Raw genomic sequence first — 15,658 nt, 5'->3', positions numbered from 1 at the left:
TGGCCAAGAAATGGACTGGGTGTACAGTGGGCAGAGGCGTTCCAACCCCCAGACCTTGGGGACCTGCTCCAGATCTCGGTCTGGGGGGGCCTCCAAATGGCCGGGTCTGGGGGCCAGGGCCCTCCAGCAGCCACCATGCACCCGCCCCACCAAACCTCCATTTTTAAAATTATTATTATTACTACCGCAGCCAAGGGGTGGCTACCAGGGGGGAGGGCAAAGCAGTCCTTCTCCCTTCTCCCCACTTCCCCAGCGATGGCGACAGGGGCCAGAGCGACACTGGACCCATCCATTCGGGCCAATGTCTTTTGCCAGCTGTGAGGCATGCCTGCACAGCTGAGGGAACGTCGCAAGCCCATGACGTCATGGGCTTGCAATGATCTCAACTGCGCAGGCGTGCCTCGCAGTTGGCAAAAGAAGCTGGCCTGAATGGACGGGCCCAGCATAGCTCCAGACCCCATCATCACTGGAGATGGGGGGGAGAAGGACTGCTCCACTGCCCCCTTCCCCTGCAGCCATCTCTTGGCCACAGTAGTAAAAATTAACAAAAACTATGGAAGTTTTCTTATATTTAGCAGGGGGAGATCCACTCTCCCTGTCCAACCCCAACACACCATTTTTCCAGTAGTTGTTGCTGGTGTCTATCTGATGTTTCTTTATACATACAGGTATATGCTCAGTATACTTCGCTGTGAAGACAGATGCAAAGAACTCATTTAGCTTTTTCGCAGTCCTCATATCCTCCTTAATAATCTCTTTCACTCCCTTGTCATCGAAGAATCCAACCACTAGGGATGTGCACAGAACGGGTTCATAGGCTCTTTATGGTTCGGAGGCCCTTTATGGGCCTCCGAACCAGTTCGATCAGCCGGTTTGAAGGCGGGGGGCATAGCTTTAAGGGCGGGGGTGGGTGCACTTACCCTTCCCTCTGCTTTCCCCCTGTGTGCGCACATGCCCGGCGTGTGCACACGCACCTGGCACTTCCGGCTACTTCCTGTCAAAGAGGGCACAGGGTGGCAGGGAGGTACGCTGCCGCCCTGATGGGGACTTTAAAAATGGAGTGCCAGTGGGGAGAAAGTGGAGGGAGAGGTAAGTGCACCTTCCCCCACCCTTAAAGCTGTGTTCCCCCCACCTTCGAACTGGCCCCGGCCGGTTCCATGCACATCCCTACCAACTGCCTCCCTGGCAGGTTTCCTGCTTTGGTTGTATTTAAAGATGTTTTTGTTATTCCCCTTAAAACCTTGAGGATGATTTATATCTATATTCCCTGAGTAATCAAACTAGCATTCTCACACTTACTGAAGTTATGTGCAACTTTCTGGTTTAGCATAATGTGTGATATCACCAGAGGTTCATTGCCAGGAAATCCTGCCGTCTGCTGAATGCGAAACTGGTCATAAAGTCTAGCCACATCTATGTTTTTCTTGCCTGGGCATGATGTCCACATTGACTTCTGTATCTGAAAATATAAAACAGCAAGCATGCTTTTGGAAAAGGGTTGGCATCATAATAATTAGTGATGGTTGAGCTTCTGCAGGCTCGATTTGGAAGTTCCAACATGTTGGAAGTTCTGCTTCAAAGTTCCAACACATTTGGAACTAGAGTTCAGGACTGGTCCAGGACTGGAGTTCTGCCCATGGGGAAAGATCTGGGAGAAACTGCAGTTTGCAGGCATCTCCATGCACCTTCCCAGCATCCCATATGAACCCTCCTAGCATCCCTGCACCCTCCCAACCACCCCCATGTGCCTCCCTGACATCTCCAACACACTTTCCCAGCCTTCCCCGTGCACCCTCTCAGCCTCTTTTTAGCAGCTTCTGATTCTGCTACAAAAGTTCCACCCCCCTCTTTAGTCTGTCCCGGGTGGTGTGGTCTTCTGGCAGAGCATGATGATGCTTAATTTGCAGGGGGGTGGGCTCCAAAGGCCTTTAGGTCCAGGCTCCAAAATTACCTAGGTGCACCTCTGCTGGGAGCACACACTTCTATGTGACATGGGGAGGTAGCACATGCCTGAACTTCCAATGCATTCCAAATGCACAGACCTACGAATTACTTCCTCTGTGGGAAGTAGAGACTGTAGTTTCTGGACAATGAGCAAATGCACAGCCCCAAATGGGACATATAGAAATGTGTTCCCTTCACCTCTTTGTATTAATTTCAGATTAAAGCATACATTCCTTTTTTTTAAAGCTCGCAATTTTTTTTTAAATCCAAAGGTGTGATTTAAAGCTTTAAACTCAGTCAAAAATCTTCAAATCATCTGCTTTGATACCCTCTGCACTCATCTATAATTGAGTTCCAAACCTTTTCTTGAGGAATAACATCCCAGTGAAAATTTTTTGTCCTTGTTGATACTGCAGATGGGTTAGATGACTTCGGCAAAGGAGGAGGGAGCCCCTTGTTTGTTATCATTACAGGGAGTGGAGTCATTGCCAAAACTGAAGAGGAGTCTTCCTGGGGTGTATGGACCAAAGTCACAGCCTTTGGGGTTGTGGGGGGACCCGCAGTGCGAGAGGGGGGCTCTTCCATCTCTTCTGCTTTTAGAGCATGCATTTTCTCATATGCATCTTCCGAGGCATCGTCCTGAGTCAGCATGCTGGCCTTCGGCAATGAGCAAGATCTGTCTATGAGCATTAACCACTCATTCCGGAGCTTGCTAATGTCCTCTACCTTGTTGTTCTGGACAGTAAAGGGTATTTGGAATCTACAATTCAAAAATGGTATGCGTGAACTCAAAATAGTGTACATGAAATGCCAACAAGCACAACCGCAATCATTTCTGTTTCGAGCCCACTGATGTTCGACAGTTTTACTTGTCAAAAAAGCTGGCCCTGCTGACTCTGACCTTTTCAGGCTGAGTTAATTGCTTAGACTTCTAAGGAAAGTGTGCGGAGATTTTTTATTTTTATTTTTTTATTTTTTGCACTCTATTGAATCAGATGAATCTTTCCCCCCTTGTAAGTCTGTGTTCTTTAAGGTAAGTGGGACAATTACTTCATGCTTAAGAAGACATAGTTAAGACGCTGTCTAGCTCTAATCTCTCCACTTAAGCGGGCGGGGGGGGGGGAGATTATTCCTTCTTTGGTTTGTAAGCCAAGAGCAGATCATTTTTGTCAACTGTGCTAAGTACATGTGTTTAGTTCTGTTTTATGTTCCGCTGAGACACATAATCAAAGTTATCAGGACTAACCACAAGAATGCGTTTTTAATTCCAGCAATCATATCTGGAGTGTGTCTAATACAACAAAACAGCCTCAGGATTTTTCTCATAATGAGCAGAAGGAGAAGGTGTTCACCAGGTGGTCCTGAGTCCTGGCACCTTCAGCGTTAGAAATTAAGCATATCTACTCAGTTGGATATTCATAGTGCTAAATTATGTGCATGGATTCTAGGCATGTGCAAGAAAAAATGTTTTCTTTTTATTTTCATTTATTTTCATTTTCATTGGCTGTTTTCTCAGGCTTTTAGTTGAAGCTGATTTTAAGCTGTTTGGTTGTTTTACTCTGGGGAAATATTTTAATTGCTTTATTCTATGAATGGTTTTTAATTGTTTATATTCTGTGAAAGTGTTTGTTTTAATTTATATTGTACACCACCTTTTATTGTACACCACCTATCAGGCGGTATATAAATATGATAGATAGATAGATAGATAGATAGATAGATAGATAGATAGATAGATAGATAGATAGGAAATTATCATATCTCTGTACTGCCCAACATGTGCATCCCTAGGCAGTGTGCATAAGTGAAAATACAACAAATATAAGAATGAGATAAAATGATTAAAACAATTATGATATAAAACCAATTAAAATTCATTAAAAGCCTGAAAAAACAGGTGTGCCTTAAAGGTCTTTTAAAAAAACAACCAGCGATGGAGAAACACTGATTTTAATAGTGAGTGCATTCCAGAGTCCTGGGGCAGCCACAGAAATGACCTGGTCCCAAGTAGCTACCAAAGCAACCATCTCCAGATGATCTTAATAGGCAGGGCCCATGATAAAGGAGGCACTCTCTTAAATAGCCTGGACCCAAGCCATTGAGGGCTTTAGAGGTAATAACCAGCACTTTGTATTTTGCTCGGAATGAAAGCAGCAGCCAGTGCAGTTCTTGGTGTTACATGGTCTCTTTGAGTTATCCCAGAGATCAGTCTCCACCAGTCTACGCTAAGTGGAGTGCATTACAGTAGTCAAGCCTAGAGGTTACCAGCATATGCACCACTGTTTTAAGTTCACCAGGGGAGCTGGTCTTGTGGTAGCAAGTATGACTTGTCCCCTTAGCTAAGCAGGGTCTGCCCTGGTTGCATATGAAAGGGAGACTAGAAGTGTGAGCACTATAAGATATTCCCCTTAGGGGATGGAGCCACTCTGGGAAGAGCAGAAGGTTCCAGGTTCCCTCCCTGGCTTCTCCAAGATAGGGCTGAGAGAGAGTTCTGCCTGCAATCGTGGAGAAGCTGCTGCCAGTCTGTGAAGACAATACTGAGCTAGATAGACCAATGGTCTGACTCAGTATATGGCAGCTTCCTATGTTCCTATGTTCCAGAAATGGGCATAGCTGACATATCAGCCAAAATAGATATAAAGCACCCCTGGCTGTTGCCACAGCCTGAGAGACCAGAGAGAGTTTTGGATCCAGGAACACTCCCAAGCTACATTCCTGATCTTCTAGGGGAGTGTAAACACACCCAGAACACGCAGATCTAAACCGTCTCTCGAGTTCTGAAACACACACACACACACACACACACACACACACACACACACACCCCTCAATCAGTAATTCTGTCTTATTTGGATCCAACTTCAGTTTGTTATCCCTCATCCAGCCTATTACTGCCTCCAGGCCATGCAGCCTCATTGGGGGCAACATGGGTCCAAAAATGGTGAGCCTCATTTTTAAAATGGACTGCAGCAACTGATTGCAAGTAAGAAACACTCATTCTTTTATTTTAAAAAAGAAAAGACAATGGCAATGTGTGGGGGCTCATAATACAGAACCTCCATTCATCACCATGTGTTGCAATTCATTTCATGTCACATTCACTTAAGCAAAATGAAACCAAATATGAATGGGGCCTGTGGATATCCAGGTTCATTGTTCAAAACATAAACGCACATGATCAAATGATTAATTCTATATACCTAGACTTATTGGGGGGAGGGGGTGAAACACAGTGGCCTACAAGCTGCACAGTGCTCCAGCAATACAAGAGTGGGCTGCATGCTCTGGTTCCATGAGACTCAACAGCCAGTCTTCACTGCTTAGCAAAAGCAGAGAGGGCCTATGGCAGGGGTGTAGCCACCATGGTGCAAACGGATTCGAAGAACCTGGGCCACCAATAGTAGGGGCCTCTGAAGCCCCTGGGGGGCATGGCTCAGGTGCCGGAAGAGCCCCAAACAAGCTCCCCCTGCCCACGCCTGGATACTAAGCAAGAGCTTGCCCGTCCTTTTCAGGCAGCGTTTGCTGCCTGAAAGCATCTATTCTCCCTTTCTCTTCCTCTCAGAAAGGGAGAATAGATGCTTTCAGGCAGCAAGCACTGCCTGAAATGACAGGGAAGCACTAGTATGGACTTTTTGGAGCTTGAGGCCATGCCCCCTTTGCATGTGACATCACGTGCAAAGGAGATGTGGCCTCAGGTTCTGAAGAGCCCAACCGAGCACTTCTCTGTCATTTCAGGCAGCAAACGCTGCCTGAAGGATGGGCAAGCGCTCACTCGTGGGCATGGAAGGGATTTCTCTTTGGGCCAGGCACACCCTGTGCGTGTGAAGTCACACGTACAGGAAGCTGTCAGAGGGGCTGTTGGGCAGGGCCAGACTCAAACCCAGGCGGCCATTTGGCTGGCTCTGCACGTGCCCTGTGGCTACTAAGAATTGTGTCATTGTGCCAGCAATAATCCTCCCATCATTCATAATGGGCGAAGTGTCTCTACAGCAATGATACAATTCTTATTAGCCACTGAGCCTCTTTGCCTTTGCTAGCTGTGAGGATTGGCTGATGAATTGCATGGAACCAAAACATGCACCCCACCCTTGGATTGGTGGGGCACTGTGCAGAATGTAAGCCACTAGAATCAGCTGACAATTCATTGGTTTAGTTTAATTTTACAGTTCACACAATCCCTGGTGTAATAATCTTATCTGTGGGATTCAGGTGTATTATTTATTATTTGTTTTCATGTGCATATTTATGGAAGTACGTGCATACCATATTACACTGTCTGTCGAGTGATGGATACTCATGCAAACTCACACCATCCCCAGGGCTCTACCCAGATATCCATATAACTAGACATATAACCTAACATGTACATGGGACAGTATGTATGCCCATCCATAAATATGCACGTAGAGAAACCCACTATGTGATGGGCAAAATTTATGTTCTGGGTTCTACTAAATCAGGGGTCTCAGGCTGCAGCCCTCCTGTAGATGTTGGCCTACAACTCCCATCATCTCTGGCTACTGGCCATTGTGACTGGGGCTGATGGGAGCTGTAGTCCAACAACTGGAGAGTCATAGTTTGAGACCCCTGTACCAAATGATACAGACAGAAAAAATGGGAAACTCTCAAAAGGGATGGTAATCCCTGTAGTAACACCTAGACTAGTTCTGAAATAGGCTAGCCAAGGTGCAGAGCGAGAGGTGGAGGCCCTCCCCACTTCCAAACTATAGCCTATTAAACCTAGAGGGAAATGGTATCCAAGACCCAGTCCAGGCAATTGCCAGACCTGCACAACTTAGGGATGGGCGAGTTGAATTCTCTCCTTTGCTAAACAGGGCCCACATTGGTTTGCATTTGGATGGGTGACTACATGTGAGTACTGCAAGATGTTCCCCTCAGGGGATGGAGCCGCTCTGGGAAGAGCAGAAGGTTCCAAGTTCCCTCCCAGGCATCTCCAAGACAGGGCTGAGAGACACTCCTGCCTGCAACCTTGGAGAAGCTGCTGCCAGTCTGTGTAGACAATACTAAGCTAGACAGGGAGGAGAACTGGTCTGGTGGTCCTTTGCTAAGCAAGGTCCACCTTGGTTTATATTTGGATGGGTGACTATATGTGAGCACTGCAAGATATTCCCCTTAGGGGATGGTGCCATAGTTCAGTAGAAGAGCATCTGCATGATGGCATGCAGAAGGTTCTGGGTTCACTCCCTGCCATGTCCAGGTAGGGCTGGGAGAGACTCCTGCCTGAAACCTTGGAGAGTCAGTCAGTGTGGGCAATACTGAGCTAGATGGACCAATGGTCTGACATAAGGCAGCTTTCTATATCCCAGAGGCTCAATAAACCTCCTGGTTATACTGCATGCTGAAACTGCAAGGAGTTCAAAGACCCTGCTAGCCACATTCCATGGTTCATGGGCTGCATTTGCCTTGATGACACACAAGCTCAGCAGCCACAACTCCTTTTCAGGGCAGAAAATCCCAAGTTCCATCCCTGACACATCCAGGTAGGGCTGAGAAAGACCCCTATCTCCAGTGGCAGCAACGGAGGCAGGGGAACCTGTTAGGGGACACAGAAGGGGCAAAGTGAATTTATGGGTGAGTGAGCTGTTTCCCACATACCAGATTTCTGAAAGAGAATTGAGGAGGGGGACTACTTCTTGGGGGGGGGCACTTGCTCCCTCACTCTGGAACTGCCGTTACCTGTCTGAACCTTTGATCACTCCTGCCAGTCCTTGTAGACAAGACTGAGCCAGATGAACCAAAGCTATGATTCAAGATAAGGCAGCTTCAGAAAGCTTAGTGCTGCACCCTGAATGAGACCTCCCTGAGTGTGCATGTCTGCGTTTCCACCATCCTGAGAATACTTACAGATACTTGGCTTCCTTTGCCTGCAGGGAGAATCTACCACAACCCTCCTCCTCGCTGACAATGGCATCTCCACTTGACAAGTTAATTGTTTTTGTTACGGGGCCCGCCATCTCCTTCTGGTGTTGGTCGATGCAATGTAAGCTCAGCTCCCGGTCTCGCAGCTGCACAAAGTGTCTAGAGGAAAAAGAGGTGACAATGGGAGCATGTACTGAAAGTTAGGCATACACACTCGCACTGATGACTAATTGGTCTTGGTAAGTCATCATCAAGCCTATTGTCCGAAATTTTGTGAAGAAGGGAGCCATCAGGGCAAGGGTGGGAGCACTCTTTACAGAGCAATCTTTGCAGAACATCAGATATAGGTAACTTGGTATGCTTAAAATGATTTAACAAAACTCTCATGTCTTAGCGATCAGTTAGGAAAGATACTCCCTGCATGCTTTCCCTGATATCTCTGCAAAAGCGAAAGAGCTAGAGGCTTCCTTTCTCTTTTTCTTTCTTTTCTTTTAAAAAAATGAAAGCTGAACATTCAGAGTGCAAGCCTGGAAGATCCCCGAGGGGATCAGGCCCCGCAAAGGACCCTTGTGGCCACGGCTCTGTAGACTCCTCCGTTGCATTCAAAATAAGCCTCGCTGTTTTAACTGGCCCTATCCACTCCCAGGACAGTACTTCCAGTTACTGTTGCTGGTGTCTGTCTATGTTTCTTTTTAGATTGTGAGCCCTTTGGGACAGGGAGCCATCTTATTTATTTATTATTTCTCTATGAAAACCGCTTTGGAAACTTTTGTTGAAAAGCAGTATATAAATAGTTGATGGTGTTGTTGTTGTTGTTTTAACGAAAGCATCATATTTTTCTTCCTATCTGTCAAAATGCAGAGGGAAGGGGGAAATTGCCTCAATATTGAGCCAAACCATACACAGGATATAGGATCAATAAACATTTTTCTTTAAACCTCTGGCAAATAATGAAACTGACGCCTCTCAAGTTTCCTTCTTCCCATATAATATTCAATGCTTACTAAATATCCTTTTGTTTACTGCTTACTTAAGTTGTCTTCCGATACCATCTGATTGTATTGTACTAGGTTTGTGCATCATATTGGGCCGATAATCGTAAAACCTGTAAGTACAGGTCATGGACATTTTTCCCCTCTGGAATGCACCAGGAAAATGATACAACATCAGAGTGTTGCTTTGTTTCCTGGTGCATCGGACAAGAGCAGGGAAGGAAAGGTGGTGATTTGAAACGCCACTGCTGCAGCTGCCCACAAGACAAGCTGATATCTTCAGAGGAACTGAAGCTTCATTCAAAGGTAAGCCCCACCCCACCCCCATGCCAATGCATTGAGCTGATACCAATTATCAGCTTGATGTGATCCAGACCCACCCCACCCCAGATTGTGTGCACGATGCAAGAACAGCCTGGATCATTATTGGGATCACTCTGATAATCTGGCCAACGCACAGCCTATATCATACTAAGGGGGAAACTACATGTTACACTGCAGAAGTATGGAAGGCCTTCTCCTTTGCAAAATGTGCACACGCAGAGCCATTTTGAAGCAGAGAAGGAGTAGTGGATAAGGGGTGCTCAGCCCCTCATGCCAGCTTGCTTTCCCCTGGAATTTCTCTCTCCGGCAATGTTTACCTCCATCAGAGTTCCAGAGTTACCTTTGTTTATCTTGCAAAGATTGGTCAGAAACATAGCAGGGTAAAAGTAGCTGGGGGTGGGAGTCTGAGGAAGGGGGACACCGGGGGAAGGTTATGTGCCCCCTTCCTTTACCCTGTTTCACCACTTTTAAACACACACACACAACTCCTTGCAAAGGAAAAGGAAGAATCATGCAAGCTTTTCCTTCCATGTGCACCCTATCCATACAATCACTTTTTATTCTCTTAGCAAATTGCACAGTTGTGATCGTGCTTTGTTTCTCTTATATGGCATTTGTAGCCACTGTACATCATTATCTTCAATATGATGTTATTATGTCAAGGGACCAGTTTGAATGAGATGCCAGCTGCGACACGCAATCTGGACCAGGTTATGCCAAAAGCCTGCGTGCCCTGACCTCACTGGAGGATGTCCCAGCACACTCTCTGTTCATCCCTCAATCATGTGAGGGAGCTGTTTCTCTGAATCACCCCTCTTTGTGCATTCCCAATACCTGTTGAAACAGGAGTGTGTGTGAAGGCACAATTCAGATTAACAGCCCCTCCATGTGATAAAGGGATATGCTGAGAGTGTGCTGGGACATCCTCCAGTGACGGAAAATGGGAAGCGTGGGTTCCAAATGCAGTAGCGAAACACAAAAAAGAGAAGTACCTAGTAAATGTTAAAGTATACTATAATACCAATGGTAAAGGAATATATATATAAGTAAGGCGTAAGCATACAGTGTACAAAAACCCCAATAGGTGATAACACAAAACTCATAACAGATAATAGCTGAATATAAAGAAATTCAATGGGTGATGACACAGTTATCTGAATGCTGGAAGAGACAAATGGCTTGAGAGTTGCAGAGCTTATGCAAGATTTTGAATGCCTCAGTCTCTTGATCTCCAAATACTCTGAAATAGATTTCTGTTATCTATTCAAGGAGCAGAGCTCAAAGATGTCTTGTACCTCCAATGGCTCTCATGTCTGATAGGTTCCACCACAAGAACTAAATCAAGCATTTTGTTCTCCAGTGATGTCAGGGCAGGGATGTTCTCAGCACAACCCCAGCCTTTGTTGGTTCCCCATGTTGTGCCTGGCATCTCATTCAAACCAGCCATTATGCCATTTAGTTGTTTCTTACGCTCAAAGCTGAGGATTCAAAAGGCTGGCACAGTATTCCAGGCAGCCAGGTTTTTCTGAGGAGAGTGCGTTCTCCCACTGCCACTCAACCTTGCTAAATGCTGTTCCTAAAGAGGAGTCTCTATAGGGCCATTCAGCGCAGTACGAGGAGCTGTAGCCGGGAGGGGAAATTAGCAACTCCCCACCTTCTCCATGCACAGATGTTTCCCTCCTGTGCATGCAGGACTTTGGGGGACTTCACAGTCTGTATAATCATGCCAATCCAAATGTTGCACCCAAACTTTTGCAGTGTTTTAACAAGAAGGCACAAAGCAACGTAGAGGTAGAAGCCATGGCAAAAGCGAAGTACTGATGTGGCAAAGCTGGACCCCCGGGTGTGTGAGACTCTTGCATTAGGCCAAAGGCCAAATCCTCTCTCTCCCTAAGATTCTATCTTTTTGCAGTGGCTATGCCAATATTGGCTAATACTCTGTTTTTAAATAATGCCATGTGAATGCATTTGCCCAGAGACAGTAATTGTTTTCTGTTGAAGGTGTTTCCAACCCGCCCCCCTTATCTCCAGCAGACAAGATCATAATCATATATTATCATTTAAACAGAGTCTGTGAAATACATGCTGCCTGTATTCAGCCTTCCAGGGAAAGGCTCATCCTAGGGAGGGCCATAGCTCAGTGACAGAGTGCATGCTTCAAATATATAAGGTCCCAGATTCAGTCCTTATCCATCCTCATTCAGCCCTAAAGGTACCACTTAATAGATGCTGGAGGCAGCTTGGCCAGAGACCTTGGGAAGCTGCAGCCCAGCCAGTTCTAGGCTAGGGCCAAACTAGGTATAACATGAAGCCAGTCATGAAAATCTCGAGTCAGGTTCACATGATGAGGAGGAGGAGGAGGAGGAGGAGGGCTCCATGAGAACATAAGAAGCTGCCTTATGCCAGGCAAGACCCTTGGTCCACCAAGCTCAGTATTGTCTACACTGACTGGCAGAGCAGGAGTCTTTCCCAGCCCTACCTGGAGATGGCAGGGAGTGACCCTGGGACCTTCTGCCTGCAAGGCAGATGCTCTACCACTGAGCTATGGCCAGAGAGCCAAGGCGTTTGTACTCCTACAGTGTGTGTTTTGTGGATCTGGACATTTTCCTGATTGGGGGTGTGGCACACTCACACCCAGCTGACATCTTTGTGGGCTTGATGTGAGTCTGTTGCAGTGCCAGTTGGCGGTTCCAGGAAAACATCCAAATCCACACAACATGCTTCACAGGAGTGTGCATACCTCAGAAATCTGGGCTTCCCACAGAGCCCACATTACCATCATTATGTGAACCAGATCTTGATGTCCTCCCACTCCCGCAAAAGGCAGTCATGGGGAGAGTGATCTGGGTGGGGCCTTGGCTCCAGGGAAGGAGTTTAATACTTTGGCCACAAACCAATTTCTTAACTTCAATTATCCTGTAAAGCTGCAATTAGCCATGGAAAGGGAAAACCCCATTTGTGCTTTTAAGTTTTCTCCTCCACAGTTATTAGCAGCCTCAGGGGTGATCTGGATTGGGGGTCATGATTCTGTGAGAAAACATGTTTAGACTCTCCCCCACATGCTGTGGTCTTGATCTATGGAATTCTTTGCCATGGGATGTGGTGATGGCCACTAGTCTGAAAGGCTTTAAAAAGGGCCTAGACAAATTCATGGAGGACAGGTCTATCAATGGCTACTAGTCTGGTGGCTGTGGGCCACCTCCAGCCTCAGGGGCATGATGCCTCTCAATAGCAGTTGCAGGGGAGCAACAGCAAGGGAGAGGGCATGCCCTCACCTCTTGCCTGTGGGTTCCCCAGAGGCATCTGGTGTGCCACTGTGTGAAACAGGATGCTGGGCTAGATAGGCCTTGGGCCTGATCCAGCAGGGCTGTTCTTATGTTCCAAATCAGGGTCCAATGTGGCTGCTATTAAAAAAATTCCAAAGAAAACAAATGCAATTACACATATACCTGTATGTTTTCCACATACTGATACAATATAAAAACCTATCTCCCACCCCCCACCCCCACCCCGGTGGTGGCCAATAGCAGCTTCATGGGCAATTTCATGGGAAACAACCTGGTGGGATAGGGTTAATCCTTCCCGCTGTACCACAAACAGTGTTGGCTGGCTGCCCACTACAACCCTTTTGAGATTTTTATTGCTGGTTACTTTTTAATGTATTAATGATATTTTAATAAAGATTGTTTGAAATTGTTAAGCCACCTTGAGAATTTCCCTAAAACTGAAAGGTGAGCTATAATGTATTAAATTAATCCACTAATAACCGCACTACCATTACTTAGATGATCTCTGGATGTCATACTTCACCCATTGAACAGATGTTGCCATCTCAAGCTGCAAGTCCAAGAGTCCTTCGTGTATCACATCACATGGGCCGGGCTGGCCATAGGAGGGTTCTGCAAGTCCTTCACAGGCATTGCTCTGTATGACTTTACTCATAAGCTGAGTTATCTGCAACGTGAATGGTGGAAGAAGAGGCATTGCTTTACATATCAAAGCCCTGGCAAAGCTGTACAGGGAAGCTTACAACTGAAAAACACCAGGGTTACAGCAGGTGAATGGATGTCATGACCTCAGATCCAGGACCCTCAAACTGGGAGACAAGGAGGACAGTCCAAGGTATGAGACAGGGTGGGAAGATCCTATGACTCAGATCTCAGATGACCCCCTATACTAAGAGAATCAGAGGAGCTCCAGAGAGCATCTCGATCACAGCCAAAGGATACTGCCCTGCATTCATTGCCTGACTCAAAGGAGTCCTCTGAGGATCTGCCAGCCCTAGTAGTGGGCTTTAGTCTTCCAGCACCAAAAGAGCCAGTACTTTAAAAACTGGGCAAGGCCCCTTTAAGCAACAGACTCTTCCTTAGGGAAGGGGTAGGCCTATTCACTCTGCCCAAGTAGCAGCCATAAAACCCAGCAGTCTGTTCCAAACAGCCACTGGAGCAACATCCCCACTATGTTGCTAGGCCCAACTCGCATGGGTATCTGCTTGGAGCTAACCAAGGTTTGAACCCTTTTGCCTTTGGAGCTGTCCCAGGTCTGCATCCCTTCTAGATCTCTGCCTCTGTGGAGACCCCAGCTTGTCCCAGAACAGGGTACTGGAGTGTTGTGTGCCTGCTATAAGCACAATGCAACAAAAGTACCGTACATTTGACAGAAGATGTCTGCTTTGTCTGTGGACATAGACAAAGAACTGAGAATTGGCAATTCTGCATTGCTGTGACAGAATCTATCCTTTGCTGATCAGCTTCCCAAAGGCATTTCTCTGGTCAGCTGCTGTAAGGTTAACTTTGCTCTGGTCCAGCAAGATCTGGATCAGTGTGACACTCTTGGTTTCCTTGCTAGATGAAGGTCTGTGCAGGCAGATTAATGTGGATTTGCCTCTATGCACATTTGCATCCTACTGTATGTTCAGACACAAAACATCCAAGATGGTCCCTATTTCCACTGCATGGGGTAAATGAGGATGCACCTTCCCATGTGCTTTGGAAGACTAAGTGTCTTGCCCTCCATTTGTAGCAACACCTGCCACATTTGTTACAACTCCTGCTAGCTGGGCAAAGGGGCCCTTTCAAAGTGGCCATTCTCTTTTTATTAAGCATAGGGGAAGTATCTCTCTCTCTCCAACCCCAACCCAGCATCCCGCCAATGGATGCTGCTGGTGTCTACCATGTGTTTATTTTAGACTACGAGCTTTTTGAGGACAGGGAACCATCTTCTTCTTGCTATGCTTTTTTCTATTTAATCTGCTTTGAGAACTTCTTTTGTTGAAAAACTATATATGAATAGTAGTAGTAGTCAGGGGCACAGACAGAGGGAAACTTGAGGAGCAATTCCTCACTTAAGTTTTTGGGAGGAAAGGTGGGGAGGGGAGAAACACATGTTTTGAGGATTGGAGATATGGGTTAAGTTTGATGGGGGTTCAGTAAAATGAGGGGCAACCCCTCCAATGCTTAGGGAAGATCAGCACCCCTATTTTTATTTATTTATTTACATTTTTTAATATATCCCACTCTTCCTCCAAAGAGCCCATAGTGGTGTACTAAATACTTAAGTTTCTCCTCACAACAACCGTGTGAAGTAGGTTAGGCTGAGAGAGAAGTGACTGGCCCCGAGTCACCCAGCAAGTATCATGGTGTGGTGAATGGGGATTTGAACTCAGGTCCCCTCGGTCCTAGTCCAGCACTCTAACCACTACACCACGCTGGCTCTCACGCAAGTAGAAGCTGGCTCTCACACAAATAGTAGTCACCATCATCAGAAAGACATCATGCTATAGGATCAGAAGTCTTCACTTTAACTTACTTTATTTTTGTCATCCAATGATGCCGCTTCCAGTTCATAGTCTTGATGCTCATGAAAGCTGATTCTGAAGCGCCTTCCTTCACCATATGCACAGGATTTAACTTGGGGAAATGGAAACTGTTTCTTCATGATTCCTTTCTCTATGTTAAAAATGGTCTTTGAGTGCAGATCAATCTGGAGAAACAGTGATTTTCCTGGTGAGATATTTTTCACGGCTGTCTTCCCCCCCAAGTGAAGAGCCAAAGGCCTTCTCTCAAATTAACATGTGCAACCACTTGGTAAAAAGACTGGCTGAGAAAATGTATCTTTTTATTGATGATTATAATCAAGACAAACATTCTCTTCATCACTTAGTCACCATAACATATTTATTTAAGTTAGTGACCAAATATAGATTGATTCTGTCTGCTGCTTCCTTATCCCCGTATTTGATAAATACACATCGATTTATCATTCTGAAGTGTTATTTCCTTTGAAATTTTCCAATGTCTTGGTCTACCCAAGGCAACAACCAAGCCTCACACAGAAGGAAATTAGCTTGGGTGAAAACTGTGGCTTCAGTCTGATACCCTGGTTCACAAACGGTGAGATGGACCCCACGAAGAAGGTGGGAGTCTGAAGATTAAGACCCCCCTGGAAATCCTAATACCACTATGAGAGTTAATGTCAAAGGACTTGAGGGACAGAGCTGAAACCTGAAGAATAGGGTA

The 15,658-nt window shown here is 46.1% G+C and overlaps 1 protein-coding gene across 7 annotated transcripts in view; it reads right to left on the bottom strand.

Annotated features, from left to right (window-relative positions):
- The window catches only part of LOC128324941 (uncharacterized), a 223,484-nt gene that overhangs the window by 56,723 nt on the left and 151,103 nt on the right, over nt 1-15,658 (bottom strand). For all 7 annotated transcript variants that reach the window (XM_053250167.1, XM_053250166.1, XM_053250164.1 and 4 more), the window contains 5 exons: nt 14,949-15,122; nt 12,946-13,094; nt 7,810-7,983; nt 2,305-2,704; nt 1,300-1,459 (listed from right to left, as the gene is read on the bottom strand). In XM_053250167.1, coding sequence (XP_053106142.1) covers nt 1,300-1,459; nt 2,305-2,704; nt 7,810-7,983; nt 12,946-13,094; nt 14,949-15,122 — 1,057 coding nt within the window. The remainder of the gene's footprint in view (nt 1-1,299; nt 1,460-2,304; nt 2,705-7,809; nt 7,984-12,945; nt 13,095-14,948; nt 15,123-15,658) is intronic.

Source organism: Hemicordylus capensis, chromosome 4 (assembly GCF_027244095.1).
Source record: "Hemicordylus capensis ecotype Gifberg chromosome 4, rHemCap1.1.pri, whole genome shotgun sequence".
Taxonomy (NCBI): Eukaryota; Metazoa; Chordata; class Lepidosauria; order Squamata; family Cordylidae; genus Hemicordylus; species Hemicordylus capensis.
Note: the sequence above shows the minus strand (reverse complement) of the source record. Positions and strands in the feature narration are given on the sequence as shown.